Source organism: Filicampus tigris, chromosome 12 (genome assembly GCF_054856515.1).
Source record: "Filicampus tigris isolate MCC_2025a chromosome 12, RoL_Ftig_1.0, whole genome shotgun sequence".
NCBI classification, from domain to species: domain Eukaryota; kingdom Metazoa; phylum Chordata; class Actinopteri; order Syngnathiformes; family Syngnathidae; genus Filicampus; species Filicampus tigris.
In genome coordinates this window covers 11,571,072-11,589,611 of record NC_141228.1, presented here as the reverse complement: position 1 = coordinate 11,589,611, position 18,540 = coordinate 11,571,072, and the positions used below count along the sequence as shown (strand labels likewise).

General features: G+C 39.2%; 1 protein-coding gene and 1 non-coding gene across 2 annotated transcripts; both read left to right on the top strand.

Annotated features, from left to right (window-relative positions):
* Window positions 1-513: 513 nt before the first annotated feature.
* Window positions 514-3,223, top strand: LOC147138354 (uncharacterized). The gene is made up of 2 exons (XM_086048119.1): window positions 514-616; window positions 705-3,223. Exon 2 carries the CDS (start codon window positions 714-716, stop codon window positions 3,120-3,122), a length of 2,409 nt encoding a protein of 802 aa, XP_085904245.1. The 5' UTR covers window positions 514-616; window positions 705-713; the 3' UTR covers window positions 3,123-3,223.
* Window positions 3,224-14,285: 11,062 nt separating this feature from the next.
* Window positions 14,286-14,357, top strand: trnam-cau (transfer RNA methionine (anticodon CAU)). Its single transcript has one exon. It is a non-coding gene; the product is annotated as a tRNA-Met (tRNA).
* Window positions 14,358-18,540: the final 4,183 nt, after the last annotated feature.

The following is an 18,540-nucleotide window of genomic DNA, read 5'->3' as shown; positions in this document are numbered from 1 at the left end:
ATTTAAGCCATTACCATTATTGTTAATTTTGTGTCTTATGCCTGTGTGTAAGTGCGTTTCTGTTTTATGTACTTTACATAAAATGTTACTTTCGATTTGGTGCAATATATTTATTGTTGCTGTACAGTATCAAGCTACCACTAAGTTGACACTAACTTAAAATATTGTCATAAAGATTGATAACATATTCTTCTTATTATTATTATAATTGTGATTAATAATAATAATAATAGTAATAATAATAATAATAAATCAAATGTAATTATTGCTAAATTCCCCAAAACCGTCATCGGGTGCTGCAAATAAAATGAAATCATTTCTGTGTAATTATATTTGAAAAACAAGTGACAACATCGTCATTCCTTTGTGACCATAATAGATTTGGGCAAAATACACAAAATAACAGAGTTGTTGCTTATTTTGGCTGCAGCCCAGTCCTCTGATTGGTTACAACTTCCTTCCCTGCCCTTATCTCCAGTCACAGGAACATGTTGGGTCACACCCTGGAGGGTCGCTGGCAACATTGATATAGACAAGAACTTATAAAACTGCGTCTGTTTACATTTCCTTCATGCTATAACAACCCTCTGCTGCATCCTGCCATAGGAATAATCAGGTAGGCAGAGTATCCTTTAGCATTTGGCTTTTATCGCATTTAGTTTTGACAAGCAAATCAAGATAAACATTCTCTCTATTTCTTGTAGTAAATAAGCATGCAGAGACAACACCTCCTTCTTTTTTTTCTGTTCTCACTGTTGGACCCTTTATTGACTCAAGACCGTTCATGTGAAAAAGAGACCGACTGTCCTTCAAAAAACCAAACTGTCTTTAGTGCAGCTGCAGAAATTCCTCGTACTTTGAGGCCAGGCGTGACCGAAGTCTTCCTTTTGGACAGCCACATCTATACAATCCCCAAAGGAGCCTTTGTAGAAAACCCCCACCTGGAGAAGGTGGAGTTCATTAACACAAACACCTCCATTATTGAGCCGGGAGCTTTCGAAGGTCTGGTCGACATGAAGCACGTTGAGATCTCGAGCACGTTGCTGACGTCCGTGCCTGTAGGAGTCTTTACAGGCCTCAACAATCTGGAGAAAATTATTCTAAAGTTGAACAAAATCCGTAATCTCGAGCGAGGTTTGTTTGACGGTCTGAAAAAATTACGAGAGCTCCAATTACATGGAAATGAGATTGCATCCATTGAAGATGGGACTTTTGATGGACTTGAGAAGCTCATGATACTCCACCTGGCTAAAAATCGCCTCACTGCAGTGACAACCGGCTGGTTCTCCAAGCTAAACAAATTGGCCACGCTGCGGCTCTATGAAAATCAACTGACTGCCATTCCAGAGGACATTTTTCATAATCTACCAAATTTAAAAGAAATTTCTTTGCAAAGCAACAAACTAACGCAGTTATCTGTTAATCAGTTTCCACATAAAGACAAACTCGCAAAGATTGCGTTGGACGACAATCTCTTGACAAATTTACCAGGAGAATTCTTTGTTGGCTTCCCTAATCTTAAAACCCTGACCCTGCACAAGAATAAACTATCAAGCCTTCCGCCTGTGCTTTTTGGGGAACTGACCAAAATGACAGATTTAAGCTTCAGTCAAAACGAACTGAGTGACCTTCCAAAAGCAATATTCAGTCCTTTGAGTAGGCTGACCAAACTCGATCTATCCAAGAATCACTTTGCTACTCTGTCAGCTGACTACTTTGAAGGACTGCACAGACTCACCACTTTGAATCTGCAAAATAACAAGATAAACTCCCTGGGTTCAGATGTTTTTGAAAATATTCCATTGCTAAGATCCCTGGACATGTCCAGCAACAATCTTGAAACACTACCTCAGGGTATTTTTGAACCTTTAACACATCTCAATAAAGTGTATCTAAACGACAACCCCTGGAAATGTGACTGCAACCTTCTACATCTCCATCGGTGGATAAAGGCAAACGCTGCGATTGTTCGCAAGCCAGTTGTCTGTTGGTATCCAGAAGATCTTAAAGAACAGGAGATCAAGTCATTGGGAGAAGAGCAATTTATATGCCCTACTTTTCGGTTCACAACCACCATATTGCCTACGACTGCTCTCACGACGCTAGAGCTAACTACCACCCTCTCAACAACATTGGCAATCACTACTAGGCCAACCACCCTTTCATCTACTATACCTTCAGCTACAACAGCTTCTACTACAATTGCACCTGAAGAGACGACGACTGACATGAAAACAACAACACAGCAAACGACCCCAGTGACCGCCGTTACTACACCAGTGCAAGTGGTCACAACAAGTGCAAAAGTAACAACCGCACAGAGAACCATTTTAATCACAACTCCACCAGCCAGCACTGTGATGTCGACTCCACAAGCAACCACAATGAAAACTGCTTCACCCACAACCACAACCGTATTGACAACAACAGCTACACCTATCGTCACATTGGCAGCAACCACCGCACAGAGAACCATTTTAATCACAACTCCACCAGACAGCACTGTGATGTCGACTCTACAAACAACCACAATGAAAACTGCTTTACCCACAACCACAACCGTATTGACAACAACAGCTATACCTATTGTCACATTGGCAGCAACCACAACCACAACAATTCTAACTACAACCTCATCGGCCATCACTACGACACAGACGCCGCAAATAACCACAACGATTTTAACAACAACTCCACCCGTTATCACTCCGGCACCAACCACAGTCACGACCACGTCACCCAGCACCACGAGCACGATTCCAAGCACAACTACACCATCAGCAACAATCACAAATACACCCACGACCCAAATGACCACCACTCAGAGGACAACAACCCTTTCTGAACCGACAGCCCCGGTCGTTTTCACCTGTCCTGTGCAGCCACACCCCGAGAAGTCACCCAGTTTGTTATCGCACAAGGACACAAAAGCAGCTTTGCAGTGCAAGTCCCAGGCATTCATGTACATGGCTCTTCTGCTCGTGGAGGTAACCTGCACATTAGTGCTGGCTAAATTCACCTTGTCCCTTTACCGCCTGCTGCTGTGCAGGGAGAGGATGCAGCACGAGGTCAAACTCACCCACTTCTCCTACAGGAAAGAAGTCATCCTAAGGCCTGCGTAGGAGACAGGCTATTTGCAATCAGGTGCAATGAGGTTCAGGTTTGGTGAGGCACTGACTCGGATGTAAAAATAGGAACCCAAAATAGTTCAGCCTGTACTTCAGTTTTGACCTTCATTGAAACTTTTGTTTTCTAGCTTTTAATTATGCTTGAATCAATTATACAATGTTCAATAATGTGATAGCAATAAAAAATATATTTAAAATAAGGTCAAGTTCATTGTTTTTGCTGTGTGCGTGTGCGCGCGTGTGTTTGTGCGCGTGCCTGCTCTATTTTAGATTGAAAAGCATTTGTTCTGCATGCCTTATGCTTGTAACATACTCATCCGTGTCAAAATCAGTAATTAATTTGACGAGTTATGATTAATTTATTAGAGCCAAACACAGTTATCTCAATACAAGTGAATGGAAGAGATTGGACTCCCGGTTCAAGATGGCGACTAGGCCCACACGTCCATTTTATTCATTTTAATCATGATGTCATCGATATTACTGGATTGAAAAAGAAAATCCATGTATAGCACGTACCAAATAACTGAAGTGGAAAATAATTTCATGTAATATTACATGGTTGTTTTTTATTCTTCACATGCAGGGAGAGGTGCAGGAAGGCTTTGCCTCACCTGCCTGCCTGCCCTGACCGCATCTCTGTCCATTTACTGTAGCTCTGTTCTCATAAGTTCTCAAAAGAACTGGACTATATACAGTAGTTCAGTTTATCATCATGTCTTTGTCCTTGCGATTTGCAATAATATCTAAAGCTGGGATGGGGAACCAAACTTTGAGAGCATTTGATCAGGACCACCTGGCGATTCTGAAACACAAATAAAGCCTCAGAGGAACTGTTATAAAAATCCCAACCTACAAATGCTGATAATATATAATAATAAACAGTTTTATAGTTGCATTATGTATTGTTCATAAATATCGTTTGGTACCCGGTAGTTATATATATATGTATATATATATATATGTATATATATATATATATATATATATATATATATATATATATATATATATATATATATATATATATATATATATATATATATATATATATATATATATTGTTGATGTCACAGCATAATAGTTGATGTCACAGCATGATAGTGTGTGTATATATATATATATATATATATATATATATATATATATATATATATATATATATATACACAGTGGAGTTTGCATGTTCTGCCTGCGTGGGTTTTCTCCGGGTGCTCCGGTTTCCTCCCACATTCCAAAAACATGCATGGTAAGTTGATTGGACGCTCTGAATTGCCCCTAGGTGTGATTGTGAGTGCGGATGTTTGTCTCTGTGTGCCCTGCCTTGGCTGGCAACCAATTCAGGGTGTCCCCTGCCTATTGTCCAAAGACAGCTGGGTTAGGCTCCAGCACGCCCCGAAAAGACTGCGTGCATAACTGTTTCCATAAGGCTTCTGAAGTCAAGAAAAACCTCTCAATCGTCTGATGTGCACCACTTAGCTTCTTCCAGCAAGGGGAGCCAGAGAGCCACAACATTTTAACTTTACACAATGAAATTATATATATATATATATATATATATATATGTATATATATATATATATATATATATATATATATATATATATATATATATATATATATATATATATATATATATATATATATATTGGTAGCTTTTTAGGCACTTTTCACATACAGACTACTTGCAAACACATTTTCACCCACTAAATCAAATTTTGCACTATAATTCACTTGTGTTGTACAATTTCTGCAAATAACGTTTGTACTGTTTGGATGAAATGTACCAGGATATTCCTCCACCCAATGATAAAGATAATGATGTCATTGCACTAATGAGAAGTTTTACCTTTGCTTTACCCCAAGTTGATGATGAGGCGTTTGCCAGTGTACACAACACAAAAGAACACTAGCTAATGTCCACATTCATGGACTAGGCATTTGACTCTTAATTGGCCATTTGCAATTAGAGTGCTTCCATCTCCTCTGTTCTCTTATCCCACAGGGCTGACTGAACTATGGGTCAAAAAATGAGGAAAGTTGGAGTTTAATTGGAATTAAACTCACATTACTGTAATTGTTGAGACAGCACATTTAGTAGTGGTTTGCACATCTTCCTCAATCAGTTAAGAGGTTCTGGATTCAAATCTCGGCTTGGGCCCTCATGAGTGGAGTTTGATGAGCAGGTAGTCCACATGCATGTGTAGTGTTTCTTCACAGACTCCTACATTCCAAAAACAAGCATGTAAGGTTAATTGAAGAATTTAAATTATCCATAGGTGTGAAGGCCAGTGTGCATGCTTGTTTATCTATATCGGGCGTAGCCGCCAAGCACCACGAGTAGACCACGGGCCTGATCTAAAAATAGATTACTAGTGGTAGGACATAATGATTTGCTAGGAATGTTGTGCAAATGATCCTTTGGAAATGTAAACACTTGTTATCCATTGAAGGATGCACACATCCTGTCTCTCTTTTTTTTTCTTTTTTTTTTTTTCTTTTAAACATATGACCTCTGGACCTTGAGAAACATGCTGTACAAAAGTCATCTAACCTGGCCTCATTATCCCAATGGCAAATGACAGTGACCTTGTAGTGGAAATTTAAATGTAAATTTGAATGTCTTGCAGGGGAAGCAATGCATTGAAACAGTATATGTTTGCAGATAAGGAAGAATGATAACGGCTGCACAAATTACTTTTGTTGCTGGCGAGGACATAATCCTCCAAGTGGAGTTTTCCCTCAGAGAAGACAATAATTGTTTTTTTGTTTGTTTTTATTGATGTGCCTATTGTTAAAATGTAGTGTTGGTTAAAACAAAAACAACAACAACAACAACAAAAATAATCAACAATTATGTTTGTATTACATAAACTAAATGGATCCAGTGAATAAGTCATTTCAAATCACTATTAGTGAAGTAAAATTCACATTTCCTGTTGACATTAGTAGCAGTTTTGATGACTCTAAGCCGCTCTGACGACAGAAGCTCACCTTGTGGCATTCTTGTACATCCATCTTGCCAAAATCTCACCAGATAAAAGTGTGGAGACAATAACTGTCTCTTTCAAACCAGTCGTCTGTTGTTTTAGGTCAGACAAAATTCTTCTCTAAGGCAGCAAGTCAGTTAAGCTTTTTAAAGATGTACATCTTTGTGCATTGACCCGCCAATGCATGACACAACAAATACATTTGATGTTGAGACACATTTGTCCAGGACTGTGTACAGTTAATCGCCTGTCGATTTGCGATTAACCATTCGCAAGTAGGTCACCTACATACTAACCTAACTAACACTTACTTACTGAAAACATCTATACATGATTTCTGCAAGGATGAGATACTGCCCCAATGCCCTACTCCATGTTATCAGAGGAGTAGCTAGCTTTGGCCACCAGCTGATAGCCAAGAGCCAACAGAAGTGCAATGGAAGATTCCAGAAAAGGTTTAAACAGATAATTCCCCCAGAGATGGCTAAGAACGAGTGGATTAACTCTTATTCCACAAGCGCGATATTTATCAGAATGCCTTGTTTCAACTAGTGGGTTTGCATAGAACATATTCTAAAATTCTGTTTGGGTTGACTTCCACTTTAAGAAAAGGGACTCTACACTGCTCACAGGCTGGTTTCCAGTTGGCTGCATGCTGCAAAGTACCAGATGCGCTTGATTGTTTTTGTGATTGACAACAAATGATAAACATATGCCAATCACGTACTTTCCCACGATCACGATCAGTGGCCGATTGATCGGAATACCGCTAATTGTAAGATGAATTTGAAATTATAATAAAGAGTTGGTCAATTCCTATAGGCTACGGTCCACGTTTTAGCTGTCGCTGTGTCACAACAGGGGCTTTTAACAATGCCCCATTTCATCTCAGCAGAAGCAGTCACATTAAGTCTGATCTTTGTTTTATCATGCTGGTGTCATAAACCCACTCCTTTTTTTTTTTTTTTTTACAAAAGGGAATCTCAGAATATAGCCCATTTTACTGACGGTATTATGCAATAATTCACAATGAAACCACAGCAGAAAGAAAGAAGTGCCTAAATGTAAATGTCTAAATGTTGAAAATTCTGACAGGCTCAGAGAAACTTGGCGAACAAAGAAAAAAAAAATACACCAACACATTCTATGGAAAACTATACTGGACCTAAATATGTCAGCAATATCACATTAACATTTGATGGACGTTGTTCTCTTGAAAATAATCCACTAAAACTATGAAACCTGCAGACTAACATGAGTGTGAAGTGTCTGAATGTCTAGATAGGGATGTTACCAAACCACTACATTTCTTAAAACATTAAAACGGATGTATTATGGAAATTGCACTTTTTAATGGTTTATAGACAAAAATGTGAAGGTGCTCTAATTTTTAATAGTTTATAAACAAATAGTGCTTGTGCTTCTGGAGGAGCACCTTCACATTCACCAGTACTGTTGTTGTTGCTTTCTGCTGATATGGCTGCTATTGATATGACCAAAGTTCTCTCACCCATCCTCCGGCTACTCGATCCCCTTATCCTGTTTTCTCCATTGACTGTATCTTCTGTCACTCTAGGCCCGAGAAGATGATCGCACCACAGAGCTTAGGTTCTTAGTGAAATTAATTTATTGGTTTCTGGTTTCCAGGTTAAAGCTAATATTTTTTATTCAGGGTCTGTTAGTTCATATGAATTAAGAAATTAAGAGGTGATGTTAATACCCTCACATTAAAGGTGAAAGTCATGCAGTTAAAGCACATCTTGTTTGTTTCATTTCAAATGCTCTGTGGTGGTCTTCAAAGCCAAAAAGATGAGCATCGTGCCAATGTCCCAATATTTATGAACATGACTACCGCAGTGAAGCATGGTAGTGTCATGGCCGTCAATACAACTGGCTCCCTTGTATTTTTTGATGTGACTGCTGACAAAAGCAGCAGGATGAATTCTCAAGAGTTTCGAGCAGCATTAGCTACTACTATTAGCTTCTCAGCCAAATCCTTCATAACTCATTGGCCGGCGCTTTGCAGTGCAGATGGACGCAAACAATACTGCGAAAGCAACCAAAATGTTTTTAATGCAAAGATGTGTAATATTATGCAATGGCCAAGTCAATCACCTTTCCTGAGTCCAATTGAGCACGCATTTTATTTGCAGAAGATCAAGCAGGAACAGAAGGAGGTTGCAGTGGAGGCCTGGCAGACCACACCAGGGATAAAATCCAGCATCAGGTGATGTTTAGACATTCCAGACATCAGGCTTTAATCGACTGCAAAAGATTTGCAACCGAGTATGAAAAAGTGACGGTTGGATTTATGATTGTCATTGTGGCCCATTATTTTTTGTGCCTTGAAGAGTGGAAGGCATATACACAAACTGAAATAATTCCTTACACTGTTCACCTGATTTGGATGTGAATACCTTCAAATTAAAACGGAAAGTCTGCAGTTAAAGCAATTGTTCATTTCACTTCGAATTCATTGTGGTGGTATTTGGAGGCAAAATTAGGGAATATTGTCGATGTCCCAATATTTATGACTGTATGATGAGTGTGATGCTTGACCTGCTCAACATGTAAAGAGCCTTGAGACAAGTCTTGAGCCTTGTGAATTGGCGCTATGTAAATAAAATTGACTAGACTTGAATTAACAAGTATTAGGGTGTATAAATTGTGTTAGAATTCTTGTTCCCTGCCGTACTTTGATGAAAGCAGACATTTTCCAAAGGAACCTGTTTAAATGCATAATATGTCTCAGTTTAAGCTCTTTGTCCATGCACAGAATAAAAAGAATAATGTACGTATTGCCGTAGTGTGTAACATCAACGGTGAATAGAAAATGATAAATGTTGTCAATTGTCAATCCGAAGAAAGGCGCCCAGTTGGGTCAGACAACATCCCAAACCAATTTGCAGAGCAAATGTCCCGTAACGTGCACCGCGATCACGAACATCGGAGTGAAACTAATGATTGGTGGAGCTACTGCCTTACATCCTTGTAAAATAGAATAAATGATGTTACATATCTGTAAGCTTTTGCTTGTACATTACTGCGAGGCCGCTGTGATCGATGTTGACATGCTGATGAAACGCTGTCCCTTTTGGCAAACCTTGACATTGACCCCCAAGTAATTCATACCTGTCACTCAACTCAAGTTTCAGGATGAAAAGATAAAGGTGTGCATTTCTTGACTCCAAGCGACCCAGAGGTCCCAACCTCAATAGGATTACGAGGCTCTCCCTAAATCAATGGCGCGAACTCCCAGACGTCGGTTAAAGGTGACTTCAATTGACTGGCTGTCAAGACTAAATGCTGGAAAATCTAATTAGTGGGGGCTTTGTACAAAAACGAAACAGTGACAAAGTTGGCAGTTGGCGCCAGATGTTTTTTTTTTCTGTTGATTGTTTTTGATGAATGTGTTTGAAAAGATCTACATAAACAATTCATTAGGGTTGACGCTGATGAGGAAAACAAGTTTGAAAACTGCCACAATACAAGATGATCATAATCCATTTCACCCATTTTAAAACAATCCCATAAAGCAGTAAACAATGAACTCAATCATCCATCCGGCCTTCCATACTAAAATGCTGCATTAAACCTTCTTGTTACCATACTGTATGCTGTGATGTAACATAATGCATTATGTAACTATATAAGTACATCACAATGTACAGCTTGTAGCCAATGTATTTGTTTTTTCTTTTTTTTTCTTTATCTCTGCTGCCTGCTCTCAGGTCAGCATTGCAAATGAGAATCTGTTCTCAAATGCCTTACTTGAATATATGAAGTGTAAATAAATCACCTTGTTTAGGGTCAGAGGGAAACAGGACCTTACCCCAGCTGTCCAATTCTTTTTTTCCACTGCACAGTACTTGTACTATGCACTACAGTGGTGCCTTAAGATATGAGTGACTTAACTTACCGTCGTTTGGACAATTTTTTTTGCTTTGAGTTGCTAGCGCAAACTTGAGCGGTATGGTGTCAGTGTCCGATAGTATTAGTAAATATTCTCCATTAAAAGAGGTTTCAAACTATTTATTGTCACTCTCAGTTTGAGTTTACTGTCAAACTACACATATAACAAAGAGAATTATACGTTGTGGGTTTAAAACAACCAGCCTATAGTCCACTAGATAGCTTAAAGTTAATGCTAACGTAGGCAATGATTAGCATCTAGGTGTTTTAAGAGGGTGCCAGCAAACAATTTTATTACTTTAGAAACAGTTTGGACCACTTTTCACCGCCGACCAATCACAGCTCTACTATTTTCTGAAGCTTAGCCATGATTGGTCGTTATCTGAGCCCTAAGCATCTGTGACAGAAGTTACAAAATGGCCACCCTTTGAGATGTCTAAAAACAGGTGTATTTTGCTGCTTAACTCATATTCCACAAACGCAATAATAATTAGAATGCCATGTTTCAACTAGCGGGCCTGCAGAGAACATATTCTTGAAAAAAAAAATGTTTGGGTTGTCTTCTACTTTAAGGTTGCCAATCCCTGTTCTTGGACCTGTATTGTGAAAAAAAAACATTATAAAAATGGCCATTGTTTGATCAAATTTAAATGAAACTCCTGAAATTAATTCTGAAATGACTGTGGGACAAGAATGGAATGCAGAGACAGAGGAGACATCCAGCTATAACCCACCCGGTGTGCATCACTTTACTGTAAGCCTATCAAACTAATTATATCACTGCGCTGTTGTTTAGAGAGAGGTCATAAAGGGGTTATTGGCTGTCACCAGCGGCAGCAAAGTAGCACTGAGAGATGATGGTACACACCATCTCCGTGCCACACACAAATAGACACATGAATAGGGAATTCAGCCTGCTTTGATAGGATTTACACAGCAGGAAAACACAATGATGACTCACCTTTCATGAGCCAATTGTAATCAGTTTTGCCATGTAGGGTAAATCTAAGAATGTCAGTGTAACATTTGCTTCTAACGCTTCTAACATGAGGCTGCACTTTATACTGGAATGCGTGGGGCCGATGTGAGGATCCTGTCTGTGTGCTTCAGCTCTGTGTTCAACACCATCATCTCTGAACTCCTCTGAACAAGCTGCTCCATCTCAGCATTTCTCTGCCAATAGAATGACAACTTCCCGACAGGCAGGGCACAGCAGGTGAAGCTGGGAGGAACCACCTCACTCCAGGGGCTCTATTTTCGTAGACAGGCGTACGTGCGCTCAGCATAAAACTGGCACATTTTCATTTTCGTACCGGGGCAAGTCCAGTTTACAGTTTGGAGAATTTGGCAGTTTGGAATCACACTACGCCTTCCGGCGGACAGAGGGCGTTTTCTATTACACACCCTTGGTGCATTTGACAATTGAGTGATATAAAGTAGACTAGACTTTAGACCAGGTGAAATCATGTCTAAGTTGTGGCGCAGGTGGTGTGTGGTTTTGGTGGATTTGATCCAGGCATTAGCACACAGATTCTGTGCTTTGCTGATATATGTGGTGGATGCCGTATTTATGAATGAAATACGACATCAGTGTGCATTGAACACTGAATTATTGGAGAAATACATTAATTGAATGCATTATGAGTACTATTCTCGTCTTTAATACATTTTGTTATAGTAGCTTTTTGCTGCAGTACTATAGAAGCTCCAAATACCAGAGAAAAAAAATCCTTGTGTGTTTGATAAATATTCATTCATTTATTCTGATGTGAGTGTTAATGGTTATTTATGTGCTCTGTGATTGGCTGGTGAGCAATCCCGCTGTCTCTTGCCCTGAGAACTGCAACCCTAATCAGAGCAAGTTCCACAGCAAATTGAAGGATATACTTTACTCCAAAATAATTTCACACAGCACAGACTTTAAGTTGTTACAACAAGACAAAACAAGCACACAATATGTTTTGTAGTGTATAATCCTTGCCACCAGTTTACATACCAGTAAAGAGTGAAGGACAGCTTATGCAAAAAAACCACACGAAATGTGGCTGCCACATAAAATTGTCAAATTGTGTGTAATTTCTAGTGGAGCACAAATCTGTGCAAGAGTGATGAAACAGCCAAAGATGTTGAGGGTATATTCTTTGATGTTACGATGCCGTATGACAATGAAACTTTTGTTTATTTTCCATTATTCTCCATAATAAAACATTGCCTACTTTCTGCTATTCTTCATGTAGCGCAATAATATACAGTAAACATAAAGTATCACACGTAATGAGATAAAACTGCTACGGGTAGTGCAAGAAATCTTTACACTTTGGAAAATTATTGCATTTTCAGTTTCAATTTGAGAAGCCAGCTTAACTGAGTAACTGATTGGGCCTTACTGAATTTCACTTTCAGCAGGTTGCTGCCAAGTAGTAAAAGTGATACTGCTGTCATTGACTCACACTATATCTTGTACAATGTAAACTTGATGCTTCGAAAAATTCCACACGGTTGACACAATTCTTTGCTATCAAAACGGCCTTGAAGAGAGTCACGTTAAAGAAACAGTACTATGAAAGTTGCAAGCACAACATGAGGAGTATCCTGGCTGGTCCACCCATAATATAGAACACTGAACTAGGTTTGAGGGAGGCCCTCAAAACCTGATATAAAGAATGGTACATCCCAAGACTGGACAGTGGACACCCCGCTCTCAGAAAAGCAATCTGGTACATCCAGTCAAGTGCAGTGAGGAATGCACAGATACATCTGTTGAGTAAACAGAACAACCGCTGAGCAGGCGCACGGCACAAAACAGAGGTCAGGTCAAAACTCAGCTGTCTGCATGCATCCCAGTGAGAAGGAACACTCTTTTTGAGGCCATATAAATGTACATATTCTTGACGAAGAAGACAGGTGGTTTGAAAGAGGAGTGAGAGAGGCCATACGTAAAGGTGGAAAGTCCATCTCTAAACAGAGGACGTGGCTTACGACTCCACCTATCCCTCACATACATACACATCCATCCCAAAGAGACTTCATGATTTCGCCTCCAACAAATAAGTCAGTCCCTAGTGGCTGTAGAGGCAGCTCCACTAACCTTTTACAACTGAATGGAATATTAATGCCTCTCTGCCAGGTATCTTAACGACTGTCGTTTTGCATTCCAAATGAATGATGGTTAGGGCGTACCTCCAAGATGGAGCATAAATTCTTGTAGTTGGGTTTGCCACACCAACTTAGGCTGGTGCAGTCCAAACCGAGCCTTGTTGCATGAATTGATGAAGCCTACTCGGGTGAGAGGTGAGAGAGAGCAAGTCCAGTTGTGATCGATTCAAAGCCCTGAGGATGAAATGACCTGGATGAATAAGAATACCCACAAGCACTGAACTAGGTGATTGCAGTGGTGAAATGTCAGGGCCGGCAAGGCCTGAATACTATCAGAAGCTCTGACCTACATTTGCAACCTAAATTCTAATATTTACGCAATAGTGGTGGTATTAGGAGGGGGGGTTGAGTCAGGTAAGTCCCCACCGAAGGCCTAGGTACCAAATGCTCGGCTGCAGCACTGTAGGCCAGCTAGCTGGACCTGTGAGGTGAATTTGAAATCAGATTTTTTTTAAAGAAACAGTCCCTTTGCCAATACAGTAACGTTACAGTGGCCTGCACTATTGATTCTGAAGGTTCTTGGGGCAGATTAGGTTGACATGGCAGCACAGTGTATACTGAAATCTGATTGAACAACAAGAAAAATTTACACACTGGATGTAGTATAACCAAGACAAATGCTACGGAATGTAGAAAATGGACAGTTGGGAAGAAATAAGTCGATTCATGGAACAAGTAATGGAATTTATGCTGTAAATGTAGGTCCGTGCTTCTGATATTGTTTAGGCCTGCAGCAAAGCCCTGTAAACAAGTTTGCAAAACTGAGTGAAATTATATTTTTACTTCTATTTCTACTTAGTAAGCTTCTGTATTATTTGTCATTTATTGTAGTGTTTGCGTGAGTTTGTGTGTGAGGCTGTGAGCGTGGACGCATGTTTTTTGAGCAGTAAAATGTGAAATGTGTATGGATGGATGCATGGATGGATGGATGCATGACTCCCTCTGTCCAGGCTCTTTAATACAATATGGATAATCACTAAGATAAACGAAAATGAATGTAACGTACGCTCCTCACGGAGCTGTTTTGAGTGTTTGTGGCAACTCGTCATGCTTGTGATGATTGTTTTCAAGATGTATAATAGAAGCAACAGTAACAGACAGCAGAGTGGCGCAGCGGAAGCGTGCTGGGCCCATAACCCAGAGGTCGATGGATCGAAACCATCCTCTGCTAGGTTGCTTTTTTTTTTCTTTTTTTTTTTTTAAGGCTGCTGACTGTGGAGGAAAAACATACCACGGGAATCTCTGTTCACACCCAACACCTTCAGGCACCAAATTCTACAGGATTTAAAGGGAACTTCTTTAAACTGTGTAAAAAGGCCTAATATGTCCCACTGAAGGACAGGTTGCTTATTTCAGTGTGTTGCCTGTATTGTTAATAATGATGATGACATCAGTTTGACTCTGTCAGAGAGAAATGCAAAGGTAACTTGTCTTATGAGCTCAGTTTACTCATATACTGTCTCGAAATAATGAATTTTACCTATTGAAATTAATTGAAACGTCATTACTCTATTCCAGCAACCCAAAGATTTTTTTTTAAGAATAGTACCGTATTGTAAAAAATCACAATAAAAGAAAATGTGGAAAAAAAAAAATGGTTTCATAGTGTTACAGTGCATACTGTATTACAGTGGTCTTCAAACTTTTCCTCCAAGTACCGCCTCAAAAAATAATTGGCTCACCAAGTAGCACCATAATGACCAACATTGAAATACAGTTGCATAGTAGGCCCAAGTGTTCAATGTGACTTCAACTCTTTTGGATGTACTCAAATACTACTAAACAGTAATTAAATATTCTTAAATATACTGAAATACTGACTAAAAGTTACCTAATGCTCTTAAATCAACTGAAATACTCATAAACATTGCCCGAATGCTCCTAAAATCTACAAAGTTATCAAAATACTCTCTGAAAGTTATCTAAATACTCTTAAAATCAACTAAATACTCCCTAAACAACACCTTAATACTACTAAATAGGGCTGCTCGATTAAGCGATTTTGAGCCGTAACCGAATTTTCTGGATAAAACGATGTTAAAAACGTTCAAATCGGCACGTTCGGATTTTGTTATTTTTGGAGTATCTAAGTGTAGCCCATTTGTACTTTCTGTACTGTGTTCTGTTTGTACATTCTCTTCATGTTTGTACTTTCTGTTACTCTTCTCTTCATATTAAGATCTCTGTTTTCCGGTGGTCACTTCCGTGTTTGTCAAGCGGTCACGTGAGTAGCGCGTTCCATCCAATTTCTAAAATGCGGAAGCGATTGTCCGCTGGCCGAGGAGAAAGTGACACATGTGGGGGATTGTTTGCTGCATAGCCGACTATCTGAGCCGACTGCCTAGTGAGTGAGGAAGTCAAGTGGAGCGTATGCTCAACTGACGGAATTGGCCAGGTCGATAGTGAGCTAGGAGCCAAGGATTGAAACTTGTAAATTTCCTGGAATAGAACTGAACCATTCTGAATCATCATCACTGCAGTCAGTGTTTTGAATGTGTGTCTTTAGGGGGTGTGGCCTAATGAGTGACATGAGAGTGAGTCACTACTTGGGTGTATTCTCATTTTGAATTTGTGCTCGTTTATTCCATTCAAAAATGGCAGGAGATGCATCGCCGACTGTGTCCCTCCTCATCCACATGCAAGGACAGACACTATCTTTATTGCCCTTTTTTGCTCACGTCACTAAAGGAGCGGCGTATCTGACTGAAGTGCTCTCTATACTCAAATTTTAGTGTACATCACAAAAAAAAAAAAAGACCAAATGTAGCAACTCAAGATATTACCGTCCGTATTGAGAATGCTTTTTTGGATATTTATAACCTCTGTTGGTGCACTATTTAACCCTGCCACATGTAATAAAGTGCAAAGATAAATGGAGAGTGGCCAAAGGGACAGCCTGACGAGCATGTGAATGCTTTTGTTGGCCACCACACAGCTCACCTGCATTTGCATTCTAAACACCCTGTCAGCAATCATCAGTTGGTAGCGATAATCAAAGCAGCCTTGATTTACCTTCGTGTCAGTTGTGGAAATCCTGTCTTTACTGGGAAATGCACAAATACTTGCGTGTGTGATTAATGCAAGCTTGGTTAATCTGGAGCAGTTCAGTCAGCATTACAATTGTGTGTTTGCAGTGGAGATGAACCGGATTTCTGTCCATCTAAGGGAATATTTGAGTAACGAGAAATGAATTATGAATCCCATGCCGTGCACAAACAACAGCAGCAATGAAGACGGCAGAACAATTACACATGCTACGTTTAAAGTGGCTGATTCCTTTGTGGACATGACATCTGAACATTAAGCATGTATGCCTTGTCGTGAGGACTATTATCTGGACACTATCGATGTCACTTGCAAGGAATCAGAGCTGAACGGGGAAGGCTGACCTAATGAGAAGGCAAATGTAAGCACTACTGTGATGGTCACAAAATACAGAAGAGTTCAAATTTCCATTTGAACATCAAAAAACACAATAATAGAAAGTGTACTTACGGAAGTATGCTTTCACTGCATTCACAATACACATTTTGCGACAAAGGGCTTTATGTACAAGTTCATTCAAATACATAAAGGTTATCATTGTTACTCGTAATATTCTGCACTTAGATATGGAGGCACAGGTCAGTGTGGCCTTCAAGTCTCTAGTTGGTTCAGTTCGTGATTACAACGAAATAAAATTGTTGACTTGACTACGAGCAAAATGAAATTAATAATATTAAAGGGGTCATGTGTATGTGTGAGTTCATGACCACTAGATGGAGCCAACTTTAATATCTAATTAAATCTCTAATTAAACTTTTACTTATGTATGTGATCGGACTTGTGCCAAAAAGAAGCAAACAAACAAAACTGTAAAGTGCAAACAATAAGACTGAGAGATATAATGTAACCCAAGCAATAAAAAAAGTAATCTTGTACAAAAACAAATCTAGGTTGCTATACTACAGTGTTTTGGTTTAACAAGTAAAGCCGTGTCAAGTAAAGTAGGTTCTATGCAGGACAGTAAAACAAGTTGTGTGATGTTTTGGAAAGTTCTTTGCTATACTTCCCATTGAAAGAAATGAATATGCATGTCTCTCTGTGCTGAATCACAGACAGGTCAGTCAGTCAGACAGCAGCTATTAAGTCACTGACAATGTAGTTAATTGTACATGTAAAACATAGATGAAATTGCAGAGAGAATGTACAGTATTAGATGACATCCCATTCAGACAGTTTTAATTATAGCGGTGGGGAGCAGCAGCTTGACTGATGGCCTGGGTGTCTTTTTGATGAATCGCTCTCTTAGTTTAGTCGCAGATCAATCTCCTCCAAAATTGGGTGATATCCACTTTGACTTGCTGTGCAGTAGTAAAACATAATAGAGGCTCAGTTATGTTGCGTTGGTGGTTTCAGTGCACAAGCTCATGATGTTCAGTCTTTTGGGGGGGGGCATGCCTAGTGAGACTATTCCAGCCTGGTCAATACATCATTGTTAACCAAGACGCTTTAATCAAACTCTGACATGGAGTCAGATGCCCACCGACACTGATACTCTATTCAAAGGTCCTTCTGGTGCTAAATCATTCAAACTATCTGTCAACCTTTTGCCAAGTCAGCTTTCCGATACATATACTTCAGCTGTGTGTTCAGCACATGTCTCACGGGTAAAGTGAGGTCAGTCCTGGCTGTCCATCAAATATTCAGTACATTGTCAAATCATGTAAACATTCACGCTAAAATGCAACCGACATGGGGACATAGGTTGGCGACTTCCTCAAGTGGGATACACGCATCCCGATAATCGAGCTGAATTTGAACATTTTCACCCCATACTGACCAAAGTCTGATGATTTGATGACTCTAAGATAATTCTGATCAATTATCTTGTGTTGTAGGGTGCATTAAGAGTAGGGATGGGATAACTAAGAATTAAGAATTGATAATGACTCAGAATCACAAAATTGTTATCGATTCTCTTATCCATTGTCATTGGATGAGGAAAGGAAAAACTTGAATGATATACATGATTTATATAGTTATCATTATATATATATATATATATATATATATATATATATATATATATATATATATATATATATATATATGTCATTTGATGATAAGACAAAATATGATTCTGCATAGTGCTGTTTGACATGGACACAATTTTACATCCCTTTATTCGTAATTTTGTATCCTAATAAAGAATGGCAGTATTCTCTGATCTTTTCATTTATATCTTATAAAATATCATTTATATTTATAAAACACATTTTATGGGGAAAAATATGAAATGGATGAAAGATAAAAATGCAATACATTATCCAATGGAAAAATACTGAAAGTGTCATGTTATTGGCAAGATGATG

What these genes read in the sequence shown, in the direction of transcription:
- LOC147138354 (XM_086048119.1), top strand. Translation starts at nt 714, where the DNA reads ATGCAGAGACAACACCTCCTTCTTTTTTTTCTGTTCTCACTGTTGGAC.